Below are 25,200 nucleotides of genomic sequence, written 5' to 3' on the forward strand. Positions count from 1 at the left end.
TCTTATTGCTTATTAATTATATCTATCAAAATCTATTAAGATCCATCTTGTATTTCTTCTGTCTCTTCTTGAGCCATATAACACAATAAATATCTCGAGAAGAAGATAAATTCCATCTTTTCTTATAGAAGTAAATAATAATTAAGAATTTGAAGTAGAAGAAGTTTTAGATTTAAGGTAAGACTAAAATAGATTGGAATATCTTATTCATTGGTACAGATATGATATTAGTGAATGTATATAGGAGTCAATAAAGAATTTTGCAAATGCAACAAAGAGAATTGAGGCTTTTTATTGACAACATCTATCAAAATCATACTAAAGAATTATAAGATCTATGAAAGATGATGATCCCTCCTCGTGAAACTTGTCCTTAGAAGAGAAGGTAATGTTACAGACATACATATTTACTCTAATATTTACCTATATGATTAAGTGGAAGTAAATAAAGTGGATTTAATTCATAATATTTTCTAAAAAAGCTTCTTAGAAGCTTCATAGATGTTATTTTGACTTTATATGTATTTGTAGCTGATTGATAAGTTAGAAACTTCATCAACAAGTTAACCATGTATTGATAGCTTGCAAAACAAGCTAATTATGTAGCACACATTTAAAAAACTTAAGTTGCAAGCTCTGTTTTCTCAAAAACTTCACCACTGATTCTCAATTTAGAACGCATGCTCGTGTTGCCAGTTCTATGGAATTGTTTCTATACAAGGTTAAATTCAGACCCTCTCGAGTTTGTAATCATACAAAAAATCGACGCTATGTTCGAGGATTGAGTCAGAACCATGTTATGAAATTTTGTCTATCATCACGGCCCTCAAAAAATAAACGTTCTGCCATGATATGAATTTCAAAGATAACCGATGGATTGTTTGTAATCATGGGCTCTCAACCATACGTTATATCCTATAAAGAAATCTCTGTAGTTCTTTTTATCAATGGACTACACTAGTGCAAAAATCACACGACCTTGGCAAGGACCACTCTAACCGGAAGACGAGACCTACCCAGGGAAGAGGACGAGACTGACTCACATCGATTAGAGAGGTTGTAGGCGACTGTGGCAAACGGGAGTTGATTGTCGAGAAATATAATTTTGGCACTGGGGAATGCAGCCACCAGCCACATCAGATTCAAGTTACGCAAGGTTGCCATGGCGTTGTACGCCTCGTCGCAGACAGAATAATTCTTAGCCACCGCAGAATATGGCAGGCACCCGACTGGAGCCAGCTTACTAATTGCAAATGTCCGAAATCCCAGGTTGTAGAGAGTAGTCAAGTCTTTCGTTAGCTGGGTGACTACATCCCTGACGAATTCTATGATTGAGAGGATGTCGGTAGAACCGTTGTTGAGCCGATATGCTGCGTAGTCATTGCCGGAGCTGGCGTACATGATAAGAGCCTCGCTGAATATAACATCTTTAGAATAAAGATCTGTGTTCAGCATGTCAGTGAGCTGGCGAATTTGATCTCCAGTTTTTGTAAATCCTAAGTTGTCGAAGACCCCACATCCTGCAACTGCAAAATTGATGCCATCTTCAAGTCGGGTCGAATTGGCTGACCCGTTGAGTAAGCGGTAGGGAGGGGGTTTGAGACCCATGAAGTCAGCTGCAATTAATGAGAAAACATCACAAAATCCTAAGTATGGTTGCATGTTGTTGTACATAGTGATTGAATCTGAAGTAACTGTCACAAATTGGCTACAACATTTACATGCGGCAGTAGCGAGCACCTAGATCGGAACGTACATTTAACCATGCCACATTACCAAGAAAATCAGAGAGCACTTTGCCGTCGGAGAATCGCCCATCTGAGTCTCCCGGTCGAGTTCGTCCATACGGTGGCTCCCGGTCTTGATTCACTCTGCCTATGGGCGTGTAGGTGCTGTTGTTGGGGTCGCGGTTGCCTGTGTCCACGAAAGAATCCCCGATGATGAAGATCTTCTCAAAGTCGCCCTTGCTTGCGGAACCTAGAGCTGCACCACCTCAAGATACCAGAAGAAATTTGTATCACTCTTTTACATGACAGCATCTTGAACTGGTGTTTAAATTGCATATGCTTCAACTGGAGTTTTAGAACACCACTTGTTGTGATGAGTGAACTTGAAGATAAATGTTCAACATTCCGTCCCACCCATTAACTCATTCTAAAGCAGACTGCTCTGCGCATTGCATATCAAGTTGCATAAGAACAAGATGCATATATGGCTTCCAATCTGCAGTATCTAAGTCAACTTTCTTCGCGTCAATGAGTACCCATCAACCGCACAATTCCTCCAGGCACCTAGTGTCAAGTGCCCTGGTTAGCATGTATAATACCAAGTGCCTGCACAGCAAAAGAGCAGCGCACGAGCTGCGATGCCTAAAGAGCGTTTATTCAGCCCCTGGATCTTCATCTAATCTAGGAAGAGTAGAACCCCTCCTCAAATGAATGCACCAACTGAAGCAATGCCGATTCAACCTTTTCACTGACTTTTGAGATTGCGACGAGGAGCCTCTCTCCCTGAACAAGGTTTTGAAAGTGCATTCAGCCCATCCATCTACATCTCAGTCCTAAAGATGTGTAACAGTTGTTAGAAATTGGAGAGGATCGATCCTGATTCTGATGGTGCTTCCGTCAACATGTTCTCAGAACTTGCTTTGCAATTGGGACATTAAGAGCTGAAAACACATCAGTGAGCATCGAAATAGAAACAAAACATTTCGCCAACCATAAAAGCATGCACAAATGAAGGGTCATCGACAACTTCTTCAATATTTCTGGTACGAAAAGTGGACTATGACTAGTGCTGTTCAACGTGATCCATTCAACGGTGAGAGTTTGTATTGAAATTCCATTGAGGTATCCAGAATGATTCAATGGGTTTCCAATCACATTCGCAGGTCAGGACTTAATTCCAACAATGTTTTCTGGTGGCTACTCTACACTCACTTTATTCATTGCAAGATAACACTGATTGTAATATTACTTATACCCGCTTTCTGTTTACATCTCACCAAGGCTGACCACTGGGCCCTAAACCTTGTATGCTGTACACAAGTGAAATCCCTCATCAGTTATAACTCAACCCTGCACCACTATGGCTCTCTGACGCTAGCTTTAAAAGTTGATTGTGCGAGAACTGGGCTAGGATAATGCATATTGAGAGCATTTCACCTGCACTAGTCACCGATTCAACAAACTCTAACTCGCAGTCTTTATTTGATTCAGTCCCTTGTCACATAAACCATGCCTAGTTAAGTAATATTCCGGCCCAATCCCTATTTGTAAAATGACCTCAAGTTAAAACATGTGGTTATAAACTTCCTTCTAACGTTAAAGTGGGAGATGCTGGAACCAGTCGGGTAGGCCAAGTGCTGGATACCCAGTTGCGTATCATTGTTCTTTGCAGCAATACTCTACGATTCAGTGTTATACAAGTGTCGTGTTTCAAGTACAAGGGCCAGGTACCTACACGATTCCCTGAAGACAAGGTGGTTGGATCCAGACAAAATGCTCTTGTCCCAAGAGTTCGATCTAATAAGAACTCTCTAATGCAGTACAACTAAAACCATTTGATCAACAATTCTACCCAAAAACGCATGAGCTTTGACCTTTGAATGACGTCAAGGGCCACAATCCAGACAGTGCAATTTATGGAACTGTGGGAGGCCTAACATATCAATGATGAGCTTCGAGGCTGTAATATACTTTTATAAATGAACACAAGAGTCGAGGCTTCCTCTCACAACTTCGGAAACTCGCCGAGGGTCTCACTTCGTGATAGACGGAGGATAGACTCATTACAGTGCCTCAACAGAGATGATAGAGCCCAGCTCATTGTCTACGACAAAACCGATGGATGCAAAGCACAAAATTTGATCGAAGGAGATAAATAACTCAGTCGAAAAAATAGTAAAACAGGAACGTTGTCGCACTCAATCACTCTCACAATGGTTTTTGCACTCCAGCCACGACGAGGTCGTGACACAATACAACGAGGATTGCACGCTCGATACATCGCGAAACCATCGTCATATACGCTAGCTGCACCACCTCCGCCCACATACTCATAAAACGGTAATAACTAAGACTAGCATCCAACAGAACCTATACAAACAGACCCGACCAAGAAAGAGGATATAGACTGGTCAGTCACTGCATTGGACCACTACAGAAATATATTATCCAACATGACAATGCCATGCTTGTTCAGGTCCCGGCGACCTCTACTCTTTTCCTAAAATATGTCTCGGCTGACTATAACCTCGACGACGCCGGCCCATATTCCCCAACATTTTAAGTTTTCTCAAATAGCTGATCTTCTGAGCTAGAGCGTCGTCCAGCTTTCTACCTTAATTTTATGCCTCTTCAAGATGTGTCGCAGATCCTTCTGCTGCCAATCAGACTCCTCGTACAAAGGCTGCCCCGCCGGAACTTAATACGACCTGATTTTTGTCCATCAACCGATCAACGTCTCCTTATCACCGTACAATTACCTTCATTAATTACTAACATTCGTATAAACAGCCTACCACATCCTTGCAGATACTCCAAGAATCCATGACCAACACCCCTACTGTACAAAGAGACACATGTTCGAACCTTAGAGACTCACCAAGTATCGTTACAAGCAATAAATCTTGCATAATTTGGAGCATAGAATGAAGTGGTGGAAAGTAGAACTGGCGTCGAATTACCCAAGAAAAAGATAACTGTGCCTGATTCCGTCCATATTATAACACGGAAATGAACATCTCAACAAGCTTCTATTAACTGTGTCAGCTCTGTTAGCGACAGACCGGTATAGTATACACTACGGATGTGATCATAGCACACTAAATGAACAGTCCTCTCAAACAACCCTTCATGTGGAGGGAGACAAGGTAGTTTTCCCAACCACAACATAAACTAAAATATCAGAATGATGGACTTGCTCAATCTATGATACAAGGTAAGAACTCTCGTGTGAGAAACCGATCTGACAAGTGTATCTGCCAAACAAGGCAACCAAACCTACCAAAGTATGCAAAACTGTTGCAGAGGAAGCATCTTCACGTTCCTGTAGCACCCTCCACCTAGATTACAAGAGTGATTCCTCCCTTCCTATTCAGCTTTCATTCAGGAAGTCACATTCTTGAAGCCGTGTAAGAATCTCTTCATAGCTGGGACGAGATTCTGGAACTTCCTCCCAGCAATCTAAAAACCAACACCACAAACAAGTCAGAACATCTATAGGCTAACTAACGCACCTTAGAGGAAAAATAAATTCCATCACCTCAACTCACAATCTCAAACCTTCAGCATACCAGCAATCAGTTTGCCAATGAAACCATCTGGTATCTCCAAACGAGCCTTTTGATGAGCAACAGCATTCACCACCTGCGCCATCCCAAAAATCAATCAAAAACACTTAGAAGAATATGTTGCTAGACATCGACCTAGCTTTTAATTCCTGTAAGTCATACTGACCAGGATCACCTCGTATTCAGCATATGCATACAGACTGAAGCTTTCACCACTAATGAAGCTCTAACCTGGCAAAGACACAACGCAAAACTAAACCATATCGATTGGCAATAGCAGGATAAGTCCACTTTTGCTCCCTCATATGAATAGTTCGAACCAAGTGGCAGGACTTACTTGCATGGGCTTGACCCCTTCCCAAGGCCGTCTCAATGTGCATAGCTCCCACATTATGACTCCTAAACTGAAGACATCGCACTTATATGTGACTGGTTCATTTCGCAATAACTCTGGTGCAGTCCACTCAGGGGTTCCCCCTGCAGTTTCATCACAGTAAGTGGAGCCTGATAGGACTCGGGACAAGCCAAAGTCGCAAATCTTGACACACCAGTGCTTGTCCACCAAACAGTTCGCACTCTTCAGATCCCGATGAACAATTTTCATCCGTTGCACACTCAACATTCCTCTGAAACCACCAAGGCGCATCCAGTACAGACAATGTCAGATCTCTTACATCAAGAACAGAGCCCTAAACAACATGAATTGAAAAGGACAATATGCCTCAAATTTTCTTGCCAATTCAAGCGGACTACAAGTGTCTCGGAATACACTGTTTACACCTGAGGCGTGTGCGCATTATCAAGTACACGGAATACAGATGAGTCTCAGATATCTTGAGGTAATTGAAACAATGACCAGAGTTCAATAGTATTCCAGTCAAAGTCAGAGCAGAGACAAAACCTGCAGATATCACGAAGCATCTTCAAACGACGCCGCCAGCTCAACTTTTTACCCCGCTCACCCGAGTGAATCAAACGGTAAAGTGAGCCATACTTCATGTACTCCGTCACCATAGAAAGATGTGGTGGCGTTGTACAAGCTCCTAGAAATAATATCACTGCAAAATATAATTTTCCAATGAGAAGTGAAAGAAGTCTTTCAAGATTACGACAATACGCATCAAGGTAACAATATTCTATTATAAAATATCCATTTCTAAGAGTGAAATAACTAAAGACTCTACTCATACGTCAAACTACATAAGATGGATCTTACCATTTGGATGCCTTAACCGGCTGCAAGAGAGACACAGCAAGAGAAGATGTACATTAGTCATTCCCAGTGATACTTGTCACTAAGTAACATGAATACTTGATACAAACAACACTGCTCAGAAAGACAGTCTGCGAAACTCTGCAGGGTCCATGAAGTCCTGTGGCCAACCTTAACAATGAAATCTCGTTGCAGAAGTCTTGCATGTTTTCATCAGTAAGGTCTTGTTCAAGCATCACCTTGATGGCAACTTCAGTGCCTCTCCAGATACCACGAAATACTTCTCCGAAGGATCCTGCATGGTTCAACCAAAACATCTCAGAAAGACTAACTATTTGGCTTATATTCACAAGACAACATTGATGCATACCTATAATAGCGAAGAATTAGTACTAATTAATTCGAATCACTTCAAAAAAATACAGCTCACACCTGATCAGTAAAAGTACCCTGCGGACAAAAATGCAAATAAGGATTAAAGATTAGAGATTGAATGTCGGAAGTACAGACCGATTCCTACACGGACACCAATCCGAAGTTCTGAAAATTCAATATTCCACTCCGGAAATGGAAAAAGAGGTTGGCTTGGTGGAGACGCTGACTGCATCGGCAGAGTCCATGAGGCTGCTGCACTGTTTGTGTCTGATACGACACCAGACGATCCTTTCCAAGCTGCTTCTCCATTATTTTTTGAGGTCAATCTGGATGAGTGAGAATCAGATTCACTATTGCCCATCACATTGAAGTCATAATGGCTTGGACCAGAAACTTCCTCCCTATGTTCCTGTTTATCATCAGCATCTGCGTTGCTAGCATCTAGTAATTTCTCAGAAGCCTGTAAAAAATCAAGCCACCACGTGAGACCATCCCAGTTAATCAAAACGCAAGAGAATGTGAGTATCTTTCGAGTATAGGCCCTAGGTTGAAATGCGTGCGAAACAATTGTTTCAATAAGATGAAACGTGAAGAGAGAAGCAAGCACTCAGAAACCTTCGAGTAAGCAACAAATAAACCCTGCTGAAACGCATTTTTCACTATATTTGATAACGCCATGATCACAACGACATAAAGCCAAGAAGACACACCACTTTGCCTTCTCGACTGCAATTCAGCATGTGACCATCGGACGAAGAAGAATCAGGGTCCTGTCCTTTTTTCCGAGACCGCTCTTGCTTGAGAGCCTCATTCATGGCCCTTACAACCCTGAGAACGCGAAGTACAACCATAAAATCAATGAATACGTTCATTCCTCGTCTCTTGTATGCCTGATTTATGCCGAGCTGCTACAATAGGGAATTAAAAGGCGAATAGAATGGAAAAGATCTCAAAAATCAGCAGGTTATGACACGTAATTGCGGCATTCAAATGTTCCTTATTCATAGTTAGACAATCCAGTAACAAATGAGCTTCACTGCATCAAAAATTTGAATTGAAGATGAAGATGCCACCTGACAACCTCGTCGGGAACCTCAGGTGCAACAGTCCGTCTCCTGGGCCTTCGCATTTCCGCATGTGGATTGTGCCTTAACCTGTCAAACGAGACTTCTAGAGTGAAAATGTAAATTACTTCAAGCAACTTCCCAAATGAATACCCACACAGACCAGGTTAAATATCCTAAAGATATTTAGAATCTTGGAAACCGTAAGAAATTGGTAATCTTGGAGGCCCCTAACAGCGATAACGTATCCTATAATCCACAATTACTCAATGTCCATGCCTCATGTTGACAGCACCTAAGTCAACAACCTGCTTCTCCGCTCAATCACATCGTCAACAAAGTTACGGAAGTGCGTAAAGTAATAACTGTGATGATGAAGGATCCCCCACGCTTTGAGGAAGGTCCGTCCCCGTTGCATCGTGCCTTACATCAACAGATAATGCTTTTTCCCGCCTACAGCAAATACGCCATTTCGTCAGAGAAACTACAAGAGTTAACTATTTGTCATTTTGTGCATACACAGACTAGTAAAGCGCAAGCATAAGTACATCGATGTGAGTCATCCTGACCACCACTCAAGGCAAAACCTGCAGCCGAGGGAGGTCCTACATGAATTGTTTGTAGGATAAATTGTTTTCAAGATCTCCTGCTCTTGTACTCGACAAAAAGCCTGACCTCCTCCTGATCATAGGAGCGATATTGTTTGTCACGCTCGGATGCTGCGGCGATCCATCTGGACTGTACATTATACGTCTTACTATAAGAGCAAGTTATATGTTCACTGTGAATCGTGTATTACAAGACAAATCTTCAATACGTTAGAAAGTTCACGTGCTGATTGGTATCTTGAATATAATCATGTCTGCAGTGCACTAGTCTTATATCTCTCATGGCTGACATGTGTCATGCCCAAGCAAGGCTGCCAAAATTAGACATACCTGGAAGTGGTCTCTCCTACATGCAAACGACTCCCACTCAACATGGAATGCGCACGAGGTCTGAATACTGGATATTCAGGACTGCTGAAAGGAGCAAACAACGAACAAATCCAAATCAGAAATACAAGAATGAAACAACTACCAAGTCAACCCATGCCTATAAAAGTCAGCACAATCTAGCAACATTACATATACGAGCTTCTTCTTCATGTGCTGCATAAGTCACCTCGCACACTGCACTAAAACTTCACTTGAGTAGACGAATTCCAACCAATGATAAGAGTAAGTGAATTTAGAAAGCCACCATCCGAGTGATCAGCTAACTTAAGTTGCACCACAATTTAATACTTGTTTTAATCAAAAATACAACACAATACATAAAAATAAAAACTGAAATCAAGTTTCTGACCTGGGAAGACTTCCATCGTCTGATCCCACCTGCTGCGACGGTCGCAATCGAGTTTGCACATGCTCTGGACTGCATTGTGTAGGTACATAAAAGACATTGAATACACCTCCTCATAATCGTAACAGTGGGAACTATTTGTGTGGAAAGCATACGTAAGAAAGCAGCTGTAAGCGATTTTCGAGAACGTTACTTAGGCATCTGACCTGGAAGGAAAACTTCGAAAACCATCAACACCCAGATTCCTTTGCTCCAGCTGATATTCCGCACCATGATCGGGACTAGTGGAAACAGTGTCAAGGAGACAAATTTACCAGCAGATATTGTAAAATTTTCCAAGTCATCACACCCTCAATAAACAAGAACATGAATTATCACATGCAGTTTTCTTTTTATTTCCCTAACGTTCATATTCCCAGGTCATATTGAGCAGATGGTGATCCTGTGAGACGTTCCTAAATCCTTCGAGATAAAATATATATATATATATATATATATATACATTAAAGGCGAGAGAGAGAGAGAGAGAGGAATTTTCTTAGTGCAGCCTTCGGACAAGTCAAGAAACTAACCTGAGACTGGTATTCTGCTCCTCAAAGGCACGTCGTCGATTGCGTCGACGAGGATTGACTAGATCTGACTCACTCCGAGATGGACTGCACACGCACTTACAAGCTCGTTTAAGACCGAAACAAAGATTCAAGGCAATTGGCTGAGGCGCTATGCATCATTACTTGCCATCTTATGATACTGCGTTACAATGACTTTCCAGTCAACGCCGTCAGAAGTATCATAAAGGATGATATTACATACAGATCATTTCTGAACGCCGAGGTGAAAGCAAACTATAAAAATAACTTGATATGAAGTTTTTACATTAGTACATCAATTGTGCACGCTCATTCAACATATGGAAATCGACAACTAAGTTCCTTACTCCTCAAGATCAAGTTCAGTGTCGCAGAATAATGAAATTTTAAAACCAGAGATATCAAGTACTCAAAATCCAACTCCAAAGTAAAGGCCCGAACCAATACTAAGACGCACCTTAATTTGCCACAAATCCCAAGAACTGGATTGAAACCCAACCCTGCAGCAGCAGCAGCAGTCCGACCTCTCCTTGTATATAGTGAACGACCAAATTCTATACCCTGCTCCAAGCTGAATGACCCAAATAATTAGTACTCAAGCTCTCTTTTACAGAAAAATGGTAGAGAAATGTACTTGAAGTACAAAACAAAACAGACTTGACACAAAGTTTCGACAGATGAGGAACTCACTTTTCATGATCCAACTTGTCAGGGGCATCATAAAGTGGGCTATTTGGCTCTAGAGGAGAGTCGCATGAATCGTAATCCGCAGAATCACTATCCCCTGCCCCTGCTATGTGGTACCTAACTAATGCCTTCTTCGAAAACGGACGTAGGTAACCCGGATTTCGCATTACATCCACCAAGAGCTCAATACCATTCACTATTACCACATTGGACAAGTGCTTGTTGGGATTTGCACATATCAAAGAGCTACTGGGTACAGCATCCAGTTGTAAACCCTGTCGAAGCAAACATCAACAAAAAGAAGTTCAGTATGCACCAACTGCTATCCAGCAGTAACCTGAAACCAGCATGTTTCAGCACACACAAAGATAATTACTCTCAGATATACCATTAAGAGACGACTTTGAAGCCCAACAGAGTCTCCAAGAAGTTTAAAGAGAATAGCACGCGGTCGGCACAAGCCTTGTTTCACATCTCCCAACAACCGAACAACGCTACTTTCGTCTGTGTCATTGTAACCGTCTCCTGTCGTCTTCATGGAACCAGCCTCGAAAAGCGGGCCACCATAGAAGTCAGCTACCTGACAACATGTCCACGTACTACTGTTCATACCATACCAATCATATGCAACAAACTTAAATGAGAATGCCTTGCAATATAATTAAATAAACCGAAAATCCGTTCATTGCAATAAAGCACTCAGCATTTACATCCCAAGAATGAAAGACTTTTCAGTCCTACTTGCTAATGATATCAAATTACAAGTGTTCAAAATAAAAAGTTCAAACGCTGAACAATCGAAAACACTGAAAAGCAGACGCCAGCTAACAAGATATTTCAAATTGCGAATGAGAGAAATCCTACCAATTCAGCAATTTTCTTGATCATGAGAGGGATGTTAATCCCTATTCCTTTGACTATAACACGAGTCAAATCCAGCAGCTTTAACAGATTTGTATCCTTGTTCGTGTCAACAAGTAACACGTCCAGTCCACGAAACATGGTACCCATTTGCTGCAAGTCATTCAGAGTTGGTATAGTTCGATAGCGAACTTTCATGCTTTGATTCTGCGAAAGATCCATCAGTCAAAACAGATGAGACTAGCTCATGCAAGAAAATAAAAATTAGTTTGCAAGTCACAAGGAAACACTAACAGTGAAGTTTTCAAGGCAGTTGACTCTAACAAGAAAACCTGCGAATATATCTCATGTTTTAAAAATATTTTATTATCAGAAAATAGATCCCACAAGAATTCGTAACCCTTACTGATGACAACATCACACAACCACAAAACTCATCCTAGCCTCGATATCGGTTTCTCATAGCATACTTTGTTCCTACTTACACAGATATCCTATCTTAAGCACACATACTCAATAAACTTCATTGGTATGTCTGATAGTGATGTCTGATGGTGATGTCTGATAGTATATCTGATGGTTTACTCTCAGAAATCACAATGTTTAGAATGAGAATTCTTCCTACCCCTAAAATCAAATGTATATGAGCGCTTCCAATTCGAAAATATGTTGATTAGAGTTTTTCTTCAAGAGTTGATGTGTAAACAGGCAATGCTTCAAATTGTACAAATTAAAACGAAGTATAAATTATAGTTGGAAAGCAGGCCTAACGTACAGGTATTACAGAGTAAAACCCATTGGGCAGCCTAGAATCCAGAACTTTGGAATCCCACAGGGTTTGGGAAGCATCTCTAGACGAAACGCTTCCAAGAGCAGGACTGCTTCTAGACTTGGTTAAGACAGGAGATCTCTCCGCAGCTCCAAGTCTCACTCCCTGCATTCTTTTCACCAACTGCGCCTGCCACTCGGAACACGGCTGTGATATCTCTCCTCCACCTTGCCCTTCTTCGCGGGATTCTGCTGATTCCTCCTGTTGCTACAACAAGTCATCAACGCCAATTCAGCATAAAAAAACAAAATTTCAAATCCCGATAACACCATACCCAAGAGAGGCCTGTTTCTTCAAAAGACCATTTAATGAACAGTAGCTGAAACTCGTGCCGTTGGGCACGGAAAAGCTGTTTACAGTTAGCAATCTGGAGGGCTTTCTGGAGATTTTTCTGCAGGTTAACGATTTCTTTGATTTCGGCCTGATTTCGGCCAATGAGAAGGCTTCTTAATGTATTTGTCTTGTAACTAAGCTTCCTTATTATATAGATGATTACACATATAGGTGTAGAAGTTAAGCATTGCAATTGAAAAAAATCATGTGGCTACTACAAATGCGACTGGAATTTAGTTTCTTTGCGATACTTTAGGGTATCATTAATCCACCATATCCCACTTTCTGATGCAAAAATGCTTTAATGTCTAGAGGCAGGAAAGGTATCATTGTTTAAAGCCATATGAAGCCACTCACTTCGCCGACGTTCGCCAAAGCTGCTCTTACCCATCCTGCATTAATCAGAAAAGATCAGTCCATTTGGTTAATCCACAAGTTCCCATGCCCGGATCCCTCATACATCTGACCCTACTCGCTATTAATGCAACACTTCAAGAGATCAGAACCCATCAGCCAAGTTGAAGGGAAAAAAATTGTACAGCGAAAAACAAAAAACAGTACACTTTCCAAGCTCCATACAGTGTACGCAACAATTCTGATGAACTGACGACAACTTCAAACTCGAATCCCAACTCTAAATTGCCTCAAGTCTGCAGTCTTAATACATGATACGAGCAATTGAGATACTGTAAAACTTGAAATAAGTTTGAACGACCACGACCTAAACCTACCTCGCTTGCACAACCGCTTATTCGTAATTTTTCATATATATAGTGAATGTTACTATCAATGAAAAGACGATTACGAATTGACGCAAAAAACCAGAGAAACACAGAGCACCAACTAGGCAGCACGTTTCACTGCATTCCAACAACATGTGTCACTATATAGCGAACTCCCATACATCTGTGAGGAACAGCTGACGGCCGCTGACCAGTGAGGGTTCCAAATGCAGAGCATAGAAACCCTATATAATCCCAATTCCTCGAACAACAACCTAGAACGTAAAATTAGAATTAGTTCAAACCAATGTAACAGCACCTTTCCAGTGCTCAGCCAGAATGCGGACTCAAGCGTCAACAAAAACAGGGCGGAGCGCTAATATATGTACCTGACTCCTCAGAATAGCTCAGGTTGTAATGTTGGCCTGTCTCAAGGCGAGCCTTGATCCTAGAAAGAAATTCTGACATAAAGAGATACCGATTGATTGCCTCACAATTATCCTCTGCGTCTCCAATTACTCCAAGCACACCAGCAGCAAAAACGTTCGCACTCTCGTGTGGGCGAGGTAGCAATACCCACAATGTCAAAAATGGCACGTTAAACGCCCTCACAACCGGAACACACCGTCACACATCCGCAACAAATCAGCACGGACACGCTCCTCCTGGTTATCACCATCCCCTTGGAAATGCCACTTTCAAGCACCAGGCCATCCTCCCACACCTTGAGCATCCATACGCCTAACCCATCTCCCCTAAACGACCATCTCGATCACTACAACTCTTCTACTGCCACAAAAATCCTTTGTAAGCTGACCATCCAGCGACAGCCTAGCGCAAGACCAAAACAGAATCTGAAAACTGTTTGCAAAAGGAGCTGCCTTGAGGGATGGAAGTGTGTCAATGCGCGCATATCGCAGAGCTCATCGGCTCCGTCGCCGCCATCGCCAGCAACAGCGTGTACATGCGTTTCGTCTGTATCCTTCGTTTGTTTCAATATGTGCTGTGTGCAGCTCTCCACCTGCGATGCTACTGTTGGGTATCTATGGACACTGTCCAGATTGATACCCTGATTTTACCCTAAACGCACACATCCCCTCAGCTTTAGTAATATTTGGCTGCAATCCGGGTGTCTACACCGACCAGGTGAACCCGGCTCCAACGCTCGAATCTGTGCTTGACGAGCCATTCTAAGACCGTGGCCGTGGTTACAGGGAATGGAGTTTGACGGCTCTGAGCACACCTGTTACCGTGTATTCTGACATCGCCATTTCAAATCTTATGCTACTGAACAGGAACCCAACATATTTCATGTGAACATGTTTCAGTTCCTATTATCTAAAACTTTGAAAAAGAAATCAAATTCTCAATTAAAACCTTTACAAAGATTAATTCTGTTTTTAAGTTAATTAAATCATTGAGGTTGAATAGTGAAGCATCGTAGACTAATATGTGTAACTGAAAACGTATTGTTTGAAGGCTTATTTACAAATCATATTCTTAAAAGTAGAATAGTGTAAATGTTGCTGTGATTTTTTGTGAAAAAATAATTAGCTTTAAAATTAAAGTTGGAATTAAAGAAAGGCACTTCATAGACATCACTCCAAAGAGCTCACTGGTTTTTAAAAAACTATGCAATCAACCAAAACAACACAAATATATTATTTTACAATGTAGTTTTTTACTATGTTCACTTTATTTTATGTGGATTCTGTGAATGTTAGCAATTTTGTTTTAAACACCAGAACACCACAAAGTTCATTTTTGCAACAATTCAAAGTTAAATTATTTTGATGATGCCAATATATATTCCAAGTATGAACTCTATACATTTATGAAGCTAGGGGTGGTATAAGTAATTTTCCAAAATATCAGTGAAGTCACAATTAGATTTTAGGAATATCTTCCAACTTCACGATGGTAAAAAATAAAACAAAATAATGATTTGAACATAAAATAAAAAATAAAATGGCATACTAATGTTTCCAGCCACATCTTTTGTTTTCTTGAATTACAATTCAACCCGTTTAGTTTTTTTGTGCTTGCCGAAAATGTTGATTTTTGAAAAATTAAAATTTTCTTGGGAGTGTGATCGTCAGTTTTTTATTTTATTTTTCCATATTTTTCCATATTTTTGTTACTACATCCCATACATACATACATATATACAGAAATACAGAAATACCTTTACGATAAAGATAAACGACACAATCTGTCGGGAATACAACGAATATAGACTTCGAATGGATGAATGAATGAATGGAGTCAGATATGACATGGGGGTGTGCGATGTCCCTGGGGACATGGTGCAAGACCGTGCCATGTCCCCCTAGGTTCGGAATTTACAGTAGGGGAAGCCAAAGCAGACGTAACGCTCATCCATTCGAGCGATGGAGCGAGCATCTGGAGGCGCTTCCTTCAGCAGGGAGCAGGGGGATGATTCCGCGCGGGGAGGGGAGGCTTTGTGTGGAAACATCGATTCGGCGTTCGATGCCTTTGGATCGTGACCAGTCGCATCGTGGCCGTGGAAATGCGGAATGAATGAAGCGCGGGCGCGGTGGTGGTGCGCTGCTGCGGGATAGATTGAACAGGGATCGGTAATTCGAGGATGATCAGGTTGCGATCGATCCACCCTCCTCAGGGGCTGCTCCTCCTTCCCATGTGGATCTCCGGGGAGGGAATCCCGCGGTGCTTCTCTGCACATGCAGATCTGGGATGCCCTGCCCTGCCCACCTTATCGAGTTTGGTGCGGTATGTCTTGGTCAGAGGAGTAGGTTCGATTTTTAATTTGGAAAATATGGAGTTGGACGCAACCGATTTGCTAGGGTTTTCTTAGGTTTAATGTTGTTGCGGTTTGTCTCTGCATCGGTGAAATTGGCCTCGACGTGGAGTAATGTAGGTTTTGAAACGCCTTGAAAGTTATTTTTTAATATTATTTTTGAAGTTTTTTTCCTGCGTTGAGTAGAGAAATGCGGCATGTGGACCTGGAGCGATTGCTAGCCTGGATACTGCTTTGGGTGTAATATTTCTGATATGTTCAACGATACGGATTCGCGCGCGTCCGAAATGTCGATCTCAAGCTTTACAGCTTTGTGATTGGCTCTAATTTCTTGTAGGTTGGAAGTGCGTGGATTTTGTCGCATTGAGATCGGGTTTGGTTTTCTGGTATGGGACGTAGAACGCAGTAGGTAGGAGCAAACTCTGAGACAGGAGGAACTTAGCGTGTGACTGTGGGATCATTGGATTGGTGGACGCGTGCAGATTTGGTATGGAAGTTCTGCGAATTTGAGCGGTTTCTGGTTGTTCGATAGATGGCTTTGGAATTTCCGAGAAAACAGGGAGAATCGAAGGGGACGGAGTTGGAATTTGAAGGTAGTTTCTCAATTAGCTCCCTTTTGAACTATTCGATTTAACGAGTTTTTGTTTGGGAACATTGGAAGTATGTATGTTCCCTGCATTGGAGAGGAGCACCGTTCGTTAGAGCTGATTTGAATAGTAGGGGAGATACTCCTAATTGTTATCGGATGTTATCAGGAACGCAAGGTTTGTTGCCCGAATCTATACCGGTTTTGCAACGTATATCCGCGGTTTCATTATGATAAACCTCTCGAGTTTTCTTTTTTGAACCTTTCGATAGTATTGCACTTCAAGCTGTTCTCTGTTGGACATGTGATTCTTGAAACCCGCACTTAGAACCTTGGTATCTCAGGAAGGTTGTAGATGTCAGTACAGACGCGCTTGGTTGCTTTCTGTGACCTGTTTGAGTTGAGTACTTTCCTTGGTTGATCTTGGGTCACTTGAGGTTTTCGGTCAGTTAAAGCTTTCATTGTTCAGTTTCCACGTCCTGACTGATCCATCGCCTCCTTGCCTCTTAGTTGACGCATTCGATTTGCAATGGAGGCTATGGCTCATCATCAACAACGCCGGCGTCGTCGTTCCACAGCTTCGAAGGAATTGGCGCACGGCAACAGGTGAGAGTGGGATTTTTTGTCTATCTTTGTCATATGGAATTACACTCTTTCAAGTGGGAGGATTGTGTATTGATATCCTTAGTGTTGAAGTTCTTGATGTATGTTTCTGGGATTGAAAGCTAGAGAAGTAGGTTGGATTGACTACTCAACTACTCTACATTTGAACTACTTCTTTGGTTTGTTATTTGGTGGTGCTGAGTGTACAGGTTAGTTGTTAGGGTAGATGAGTATTGTGGGTATAGACCAGCTTGTCATTCAACTCTTATATGTGGAACTTGAATTGGTATTCTGTGCATTCGTTCCTCTACTGCTTGTTGGCACGGTGGATATGGCTTCAAGCTGTATTGTTCAGTAACTGTATACAGAAACACAGGATTAACAGAATTGTCCCTTGTTATCTGAGTTCTGAGCCTCTTCTCATCTTGAAGGTGATGCTCTCTTTGCCAAATTATTCTCGAAAACTCTGGCTTTTACCAATTTTTTGCGTGGTTATATTCAGGAAAATATATGATCCACGACGGTGGCATAAGCGGACAAACAGTGGTTCAGAGATAGGTGGGCAGCCCCCAGCAGGTTGGGTCCTTATATGGGCTGGAAGGTTCAAGCGCTGGCGTAGGCGGTGGTTTGTTGCAAACCCTCCCGGGCTGCTTCTCCACTATAAGAATTCAAATCAAATTGGCCGTCACGGGTGCATCAGTCTCCTTGTGCGTGAGGCTCTCTCTCTTGAGTCTTATTGAACTACATGAGAAGTTGAAGGTTTAGAATACCTTCACTGTTAATCATGATACAATCACCGTGTGTGAAATTTAATGCACTGTAGACTGCTATTTATTTCGCCCGTTTATTTCTCTATGGACAGGGTGCGACAGTGGTTCCTACTCCTGGCAAGGAGCGGCAGTTCAAGATTATGAAGGGTTCTATGGTGTATTACTTGCGTACTATTAGGCGTGATTATCGACAGCCTTGGTTGGATGCCATTCATGATTCATTACGGGTGTTTCATGATTCTCTAGAGAGGGCTCAAGGTGGAGCTGGCGGTGGCACTTCATTACTACCTCAGCACTCTGTACCTTCGGTAGACTCAGAAACTGAGCTGGCATGCAGTATTATTTAGAGTCGTGCTTGTTTTCAATTGCATTTCAAGTATCCCCTGTAATTTATGTGTCTATCTGAGGATCAGCATACATCTTGACAGTTTCGTCGTACCTAACATGGCGAAGGAGATCTTTGTCAGTGAGACTTTAAATTCACAGTAATGCATGGTAGAAATTGTAAAAAGAACATTTTTTGAATATTTCTAGTGCCTTTTTGTAAAAATTGCGTCTCATCTAATCGATCTTTCTCGACCCTTGCTGAAGAAATTAACGCCTCTTTTTTACAGCATAAGAGAGAGGATTGGGAGGCTCAAGAAAAGGAGCTAAAGAGAAGGGTTAGGGAACGCCTGAGGGACCTGGAACCTACTCGGAAGGGTATTAAGTAGTTTCTACCAACTCTTTTTTAGATTTAATGCTGAGTCGCATATCTGTTTCAGGATTTGGGGGGTCAAAGTCTGTTTAACCAAGTTTAAGTTGCAGACAAGATGATTTGATGCTACTTCTGAATTTTCCAGGCATCCTTGTGTCTTCTTTTAAGTCACATAGGTTTGCGAGGTGATAAGAGCAGAACTATCACCTCGTGATCAAGCACGCTGTGTTTTGTAGTTTTATAATGTGTCGATTCGTTACGCCCGTTGTGTGCAGCTTTTCTTGATCAATTGCAGACATTGCAACATTCATTATCGACAATCTCCGGTGTTCTTGGATTCGCTGACACTCCGGAGGTGCCTCAAAAATCCACGACAAGTGCACTCCCTGCTTTGCCAAGGCTGCCAGAGACTAACTGGAGGTCAAATGGGTTGTTCATGACAGAGCATGAAGCTTTAGACTCGGACGTTCCTCAACAGCACAACGGTTCCCCGGCAACAGGAGATGACAGAATATCGTCTCCAGAGATGGGAGCATCAAATTCTCGTCAGAATCATTCTGCGCCTATATCACCACGAACATCTCAGCTTCATGACAATGATCCTAACAGCAGAAGTGCTTCTCGTTCATTTTTGAAATGGAAGAGTGACCCTGATACATTAACGCTCACGGATTCCACTATAGATCTAAGTTGTATCAGGTTACAGTCTATCTTATGCTGGTTATGATCCTTGAGGCATCATATTGGGGTATTGTGATTCATCTGCGTTGTGTAGCTTGTGCATGGGATTTTCCCGCACTTAAGAAATTTGAAATAAGTTTATGTGAGGGAATTCCAACGTTCCAAGGATCAATAGTTGTTTTTGAGGCAGGAATGCTTGAAGTGTTCCGTGTAGTCATCAGTAAATTTCCTACTTGTTGGAAACTGTTCTACTTTCCCCCAAGCCTAGTTAAATATCTATTGTCGAATTTCTTTCAACAGGTGCCGAATAGAATCAACACATCGGCACATTCATTTCCTTGTTTACACTGTGATTTAATTGAATTCCTGGCCTGGTGTATTTACATGTTCAGGTCTCAGAAGTCAGTACCCGTCTTCGAAACACTGATTGACAAGAAATTCAGAGGTGATAGACGGAGAAGTTTATCTTTTTCGATGGATGATCCCGACTGTTTTCCTCAGGACATGAGCTGCATCGGTGCTGAGTGTTTTCCAGTAAGAAAACGGGGTGGCCATGGAAATGCATCCGACACTGAATCATCATCTAAAAAACAGCCTGTCAGGTTCAGTAGCCCCTTGCACCAGCGGAAGAAAAATGTGGAGTCTGTGTACAACTTCACTCCAAATTCCAGTCAGGAACTTGATCCAAGCCTAATGAAGAAGTTGGAGAAAGACGTCTTTGTGCAAAGTAAGGAATCGGAAGCGCTATTACATGGCTCAGCTTCTAAAACAAGTGGGGTCTCAAGTCATTGTAGCAAAGAAGTCAGGTTTGGGGTAGGGCAACTGAGAGCGATCGATAATGGAGGATCCACAGGCCCTGGTAGAAATGAGTTATTCAGCCAAGGGCCTCTTCATGCTGCTTGGAACAATATGCAGGATACGTACACTGAGGTCAAATTCTGCAACTCTGTTCGTTTATATCACTGCGATCACATGACAAATCTGTGAATTTGGACTATAGATATCAGTCGAAACTCACTCTACTGTTGGTTATGATGAATTTTACACGATTCTAGTCTCCAAAAAGTGGATTAATAATAGACGTGCAGGATGCTATCATGTGATAATCATTCAGACGTTTGAAATATTTGAGTCTAATTACGCTATGAATCGATTGCTTTGGGATGTGTTTGGTATTATCTGGCCCTTTTAACGATGCTGCTATACACGTGTTAAGATAATTGGACCTTGTTGGTGATCTTAGGCTTTGAAAGAAGAGATATACCGTGTGCTCGAACTTGAGGCAGAGAATGCCATCCTACAACAAGCAATGCGATCATTGCCCCAACTTCAGCAAGATCGAGCAGCTCTCTACAGACTGAAGGAAAGAAACAAGGTTAACATGAGAACTATTAGTGTTTTCTGCAGTATTCTTCTGAACTATTCATGTGCTAGGTTCCCTAGATATTCAATGTGATTATTCTCTTCTTACATTTTATTTTTTTGATTTTTAGTTGAGATTATATAGTGGGATTGGAGTGGATTATGGAAAAGGCAATGACTTGTAGGGAAGCCATTTTCGTGTTTTCCCTAGAGGTGTAAGGGGAGCAGCGTCAACATACGTCCTGGTGGTTTGCATTTTGCACTAGTCATACTCATGCCTTCCAATTTCCATGCAGAAACAATGTGAGTGTGGTCGTAAAAACATCTCTGAAGAGGAAATCGAAGAAGATGGTGAAGATACTGAAGAGGAGATTGCAATAGTACATCCTGATGTTGGAAACGAGGTATCAAAATCGAACGATCTATTGGAGAAAGCAATATGACTGATTTTCATGCTAATTTTGATGACTCCTCGTTTTAGTGCCTGTCGGTGTTTCGAAGTTTATTTTTATTTAAAACTTCACTTTAAGATTCGTGTATTTTGCAAGTGACTACATAATGTTGTTTGGTAGCTTATTTAGCTTTGTATTGGAGTTACTGGACAAAATAGACCACATTATTCAGGTCTCATTGCCATCTAATTTCAGGCGTGTACTGTTCACTCTGCAGGAGTACTTTGAGGCCTTGGAGGTCTTGAATCATCATGAGTTTGCAGCTCGATCAATTTCACCAGATGAACAAGGAATTTTAGCTGAGACTGCTGATGGTAATCAAGAACCCCCTGAAGAAGCTGAAACAGGGGATGCCGATTTTCTATCTGAAGTCGAAGGAGAAGAGATCGATATGCCCAGGATAAGGTGGGATCATGCTTTGTTGTAATTTCGGCAGTCCCACTCATCCGAGTTTTCTTGATAATCTCATTCGAGGTATCTCGATCCATTTACAAGTGCGTCTCTTAGCGTCTTCTAATCTCTTCTTTTTTAACTGCTCTCAGACTACCAGCTCCTAGACCACTTTCTCGAGGTTTCACGGTATGGACAGTTTTGAAGAATGCAGTGGGCAGGGACCTCAACCACATCACAATGCCTGCCACCATTAACGAACCCCTCTCAGTGCTTCAGAAGTGTGCTGAAGAACTGCAGTATCGGTACGTATGTTTGTCTTTGAAGTTTTATCTCTTCACGCTGTAGTTTGTTGACGAGGCATCTGTAATTAAATTAATTGTGTGTTGCCTCAAGCTTTATAGGCGAGTCCGCGGAATTTGACGTTACATTTATATTTTTCTTCTGCGTCATATAGTGTAGTACTGAGATCTCCAACTTTGATTCTGTTTTAATCATGTGTTCTGTTTATTGATCTTACTATGTCTTCATTGTGATCATATTTTGCAGTCATTTGTTGGAACAAGCAGTTCAGAAGGAGAACTCTTTAGAGCGATTGCTTCTGGCCAGTGCATTCGCTTGTGCTAGCTATTATGGGAGCATTCACCGCGATGCAAAACCTTTTAATCCTTTATTGGGGGAAACGTATGAGTATCAAGATAACCGTTGTTGGTTTTTAGCTGAGCAGGTGCGATTTAGTGACGTCGATGCAAATATTTTCATGCATGGAAATGATCTGTTTTTTTGTGTTTTATTCTTTTTTTGTTCTGATTGTGAGTATGTGTGTTTTTTTGATTGCTTACTTGGTTGTACTCATGCAGGTCAGTCATCACCCACCAATACTAGCCTTTCAAAGTGAAGACATAGGTGGTGGATATCAAATTTATGGCGAGATTGAGATTAAGAACAAGTTTTGGGGAAGAAGTATTGAGGTTTGTGCCATAATCACCCCTCGACATGTTATTATTTTAGGCAAGTGTCAATGTCCTTATGACATTCATTTCATCGCTTCTTGCTGCAGGTTCTTTGCAACGGAGCTGTCCATTTAAAAATTCCTAAGTATGAAGATCATATCACATGGAATCGGGCAACTCTTTGTATTCATAATGTACTTGTAGGTAAAGCATGGATTGACAATTATGGAGAAGTGTCCGTTATAAACCACACGACGGGCGATGTCGGTCGTATTCGTTTTCACAAAGCAAGTAGCAGGGAGCAATGTCGCATCACTGGGAAGGTTTATTCTGGTCACTTAAGTAATATCTACGTTTGAAACTATTGAAATTGCTTAAACTTTACTCTTGTTTTGACTATTGTGGTATATTGGGTTTGGCGTAGCTTAAGGTCAGTCTCTATTGGAAATCCAATTCGATTTCAATGACGAACTCTATCTCCCAGAGTTTTGAAACTAAGAGCCTTGATATTGCTGATTGTTTTTTGGCAGATGTATGATTCAAAAGGGGTTGCCCATTATACCATTTTTGGTAATTATATGGAAGCAGTTTACTCATGTCCAGAGTCATGCACCAATTTTGACATCAATGGCCCCGATGTGAGACTACTTTGGAAAGCTCCTGAGCAGATAGAAGATTATCGCCAGCAATATTGCTTCACTCGATACTCGCTAGCCCTGAATGGTGAGAATGTTTACATTTATTGGTTTACTACTTGATGTGCAGCTTTTGTGTCTTCAGGATGTGATATATTAGCAGGTCAGATGTATGGTGATCTGAATTTCTTTTGGATTTTGTTTTTTCTCCCCCTGAAAGAAGTAAGAGATTCTACCTTTTGTTGTACACTGACACTTTCTGCTTCATGCAGTTCGGACTATATTCATCCAGCTGATACAATATATTTATTCTTTTGTTGACTGCAGAATTAACACCGAAGTTATCTTATGCACTTCCTCCTACCGATTCAAGGTTTCGACCTGATCAACGTGCACTGGTAAGAACGAGATATGTAGAGTATGTATGTAGTATGCTATTTTGGCTATGTTCATAGTTTAAGCTCTCTTATATTTGCTGCATGATCCCCGTTGATGTGTGTGTATGTGTGTGTGTGTGTTATTATTTTTTGGTTTTGAATGAATTCTGAAGAACGCTATGTGTCTTTTTACATTTCAGGAGGATGGTGATTTGGATAAAGCTACCCCAGAAAAGCTGCGTTTGGAAGATAAGCAGCGGATTGCTCGAAGGGTGCGGAAAGAGCAGGGTGTAGAATGGCAGACCATGTGGTTTACCCAGGTTCATTTGCTAAATCTTCTTCCAGGGCTTGCGATTTTGTTTCACTTCTAATATCGTGAATTTAGAGACATTGTGTGATCGTATTTTCATGCTTTTACCACACTGAAGAAGCATCAGGCACACAGTCGAATAATCTTGAGCCGCCAGCCGATTCCCCCTCAAAAGCATCACTTCCAAATAGCAAGGATAGGTCAATACACAGAATCTATATTCGGATAACAAATCTTAACGAATTTTCACGTCGTATTGTGCTTTTCTGTTACAGAGGGATCCTGAAGTATCAGAGGTGAAGACGATTGAAGAGGGTAATGTCGAGCCGTCGTGGGTGTACAAGGGCACTTACTGGGACGCTCGTGAGAAGCTAGATTGGGAAAATTGCCCCGATATCATGTAGGTTATTGGTACGTGATGAGTTGTAATCGACTAGGTTGGATCGCTGACCCGTATGATTTTCTGGACTTCATTGCTCGTACGTATCATATCATTCTTTGGGTAGGATGGGAGAGCTAAAGGTTGTGCACTTGACTTTGTATAGGAATCAAATAGGCAGAAGATTTTTTAGAGTATGTAAATGCCAATTTATACTGTGGCTTGCAGGGATTCGTCAGCCACCAGCCTACTACCCGTTATCAAGCAGGCTGAGAGAGATACTGTATAAATAATTTGCGGAAGTTTGCGGATTCATTTGGTCATCTGCCTTGAAGTATTTTGGTTTTGCACATTTCAATGCCTGCTAAGGGTTGCACCGCAATTTGAATCTCATCACGTGCTGGATGTCGTCCATAAGCTCTAACGTCTATTGTTGCAACTTTGAATGAAGGGACTTCCATCTTATTCTAATCCACAATCTGACAGACTTAAACTACAGCTGGTGTTATGGTTGAGGCAGAAATCTGCTTCGGAGAGAACCTCTCGGTTTTTGCCCGTTAAGAATGTGCGAGGCACCACAACCAAATGATTCATGTATCGTAAGAGTGTTGGATCTACGAGAGAAAACTTTACATTTTCCCAATAATTTACTTCTGAGTTTCATATAATTAAAAAAATCCTGTTCGCTATTAAATCCTTTTCCCTGTTGCAGTGCTCTGCAACACAATTGTAATGGTTTCATGGGATTCATATGATGCTCACTCAACACTAAATGTTTTCAAATTCGTTCTTTTTTCTTCTTGTAAAAATGAAATTAGCATGCGTTCATTGGACCCAAGTTTCGTTGCAATATAATGGCGGAAAAGTGCACGTGATGATGGGATCTGACACTCAGAATTGTTTGTTTGTTCAATA

At 41.5% G+C, this 25,200-nt stretch overlaps 2 protein-coding genes across 15 annotated transcripts; one reads left to right on the plus strand and one right to left on the minus strand.

Moving 5' to 3' along the window:
* Positions 1–4,657: 4,657 nt before the first annotated feature.
* Positions 4,658–14,277, minus strand: LOC112287826 (putative serine/threonine-protein kinase SIS8). Of its 5 annotated transcripts, none has more exons than XM_024531322.3 (22): positions 13,701–14,277; positions 12,947–12,981; positions 12,203–12,463; positions 11,431–11,634; positions 10,955–11,146; positions 10,570–10,841; positions 10,337–10,450; positions 9,862–9,945; positions 9,496–9,570; positions 9,293–9,361; positions 8,884–8,967; positions 8,555–8,683; positions 8,312–8,398; positions 7,955–8,035; positions 7,592–7,709; positions 7,017–7,341; positions 6,678–6,801; positions 6,510–6,529; positions 6,195–6,351; positions 5,631–5,919; positions 5,297–5,369; positions 4,658–5,186 (listed from the first exon to the last, which is right to left on the minus strand). In XM_024531322.3, the coding sequence occupies exons 1-22, from the start codon at positions 13,777–13,779 to the stop codon at positions 5,098–5,100; spliced, it is 2,961 nt and encodes a 986-aa protein (XP_024387090.1). In that variant the 5' UTR covers positions 13,780–14,277; the 3' UTR covers positions 4,658–5,097. The 5 variants fall into 5 exon arrangements, 3 of the variants coding, with proteins under 3 accessions (XP_024387090.1, XP_024387098.1, XP_024387109.1); XM_024531330.3 differs by having other exon boundaries at positions 8,884–8,964; positions 13,701–14,272; XM_024531341.3 differs by having other exon boundaries at positions 12,203–12,457; positions 13,701–14,267.
* A 1,423-nt stretch (positions 14,278–15,700) lies between these two features.
* On the plus strand, positions 15,701–24,608 carry LOC112284742 (uncharacterized). Of its 10 annotated transcripts, none has more exons than XM_090250395.1 (20): positions 15,701–16,062; positions 16,573–16,683; positions 17,187–17,282; positions 17,782–17,986; positions 18,142–18,357; positions 18,664–18,751; positions 19,022–19,445; positions 19,820–20,357; positions 20,671–20,802; positions 21,086–21,193; positions 21,459–21,646; positions 21,784–21,936; positions 22,181–22,358; positions 22,492–22,602; positions 22,692–22,907; positions 23,115–23,307; positions 23,547–23,617; positions 23,797–23,916; positions 24,182–24,317; positions 24,514–24,608. In XM_090250395.1, the coding sequence occupies exons 3-19, from the start codon at positions 17,206–17,208 to the stop codon at positions 24,308–24,310; spliced, it is 3,147 nt and encodes a 1,048-aa protein (XP_090106521.1). In that variant the 5' UTR covers positions 15,701–16,062; positions 16,573–16,683; positions 17,187–17,205; the 3' UTR covers positions 24,311–24,317; positions 24,514–24,608. The 10 variants fall into 10 exon arrangements, with proteins under 10 accessions (XP_090106521.1, XP_090106503.1, XP_024380725.1 ...); XM_024524931.3 differs by having other exon boundaries at positions 15,946–16,206; XM_090250377.1 differs by having other exon boundaries at positions 24,182–24,608.
* Positions 24,609–25,200: the final 592 nt, after the last annotated feature.

This window comes from Physcomitrium patens, chromosome 1 (genome assembly GCF_059467195.1).
Source record: "Physcomitrium patens ecotype Gransden chromosome 1, ASM5946719v1, whole genome shotgun sequence".
Lineage (NCBI taxonomy): Eukaryota > Viridiplantae > Streptophyta > Bryopsida > Funariales > Funariaceae > Physcomitrium > Physcomitrium patens.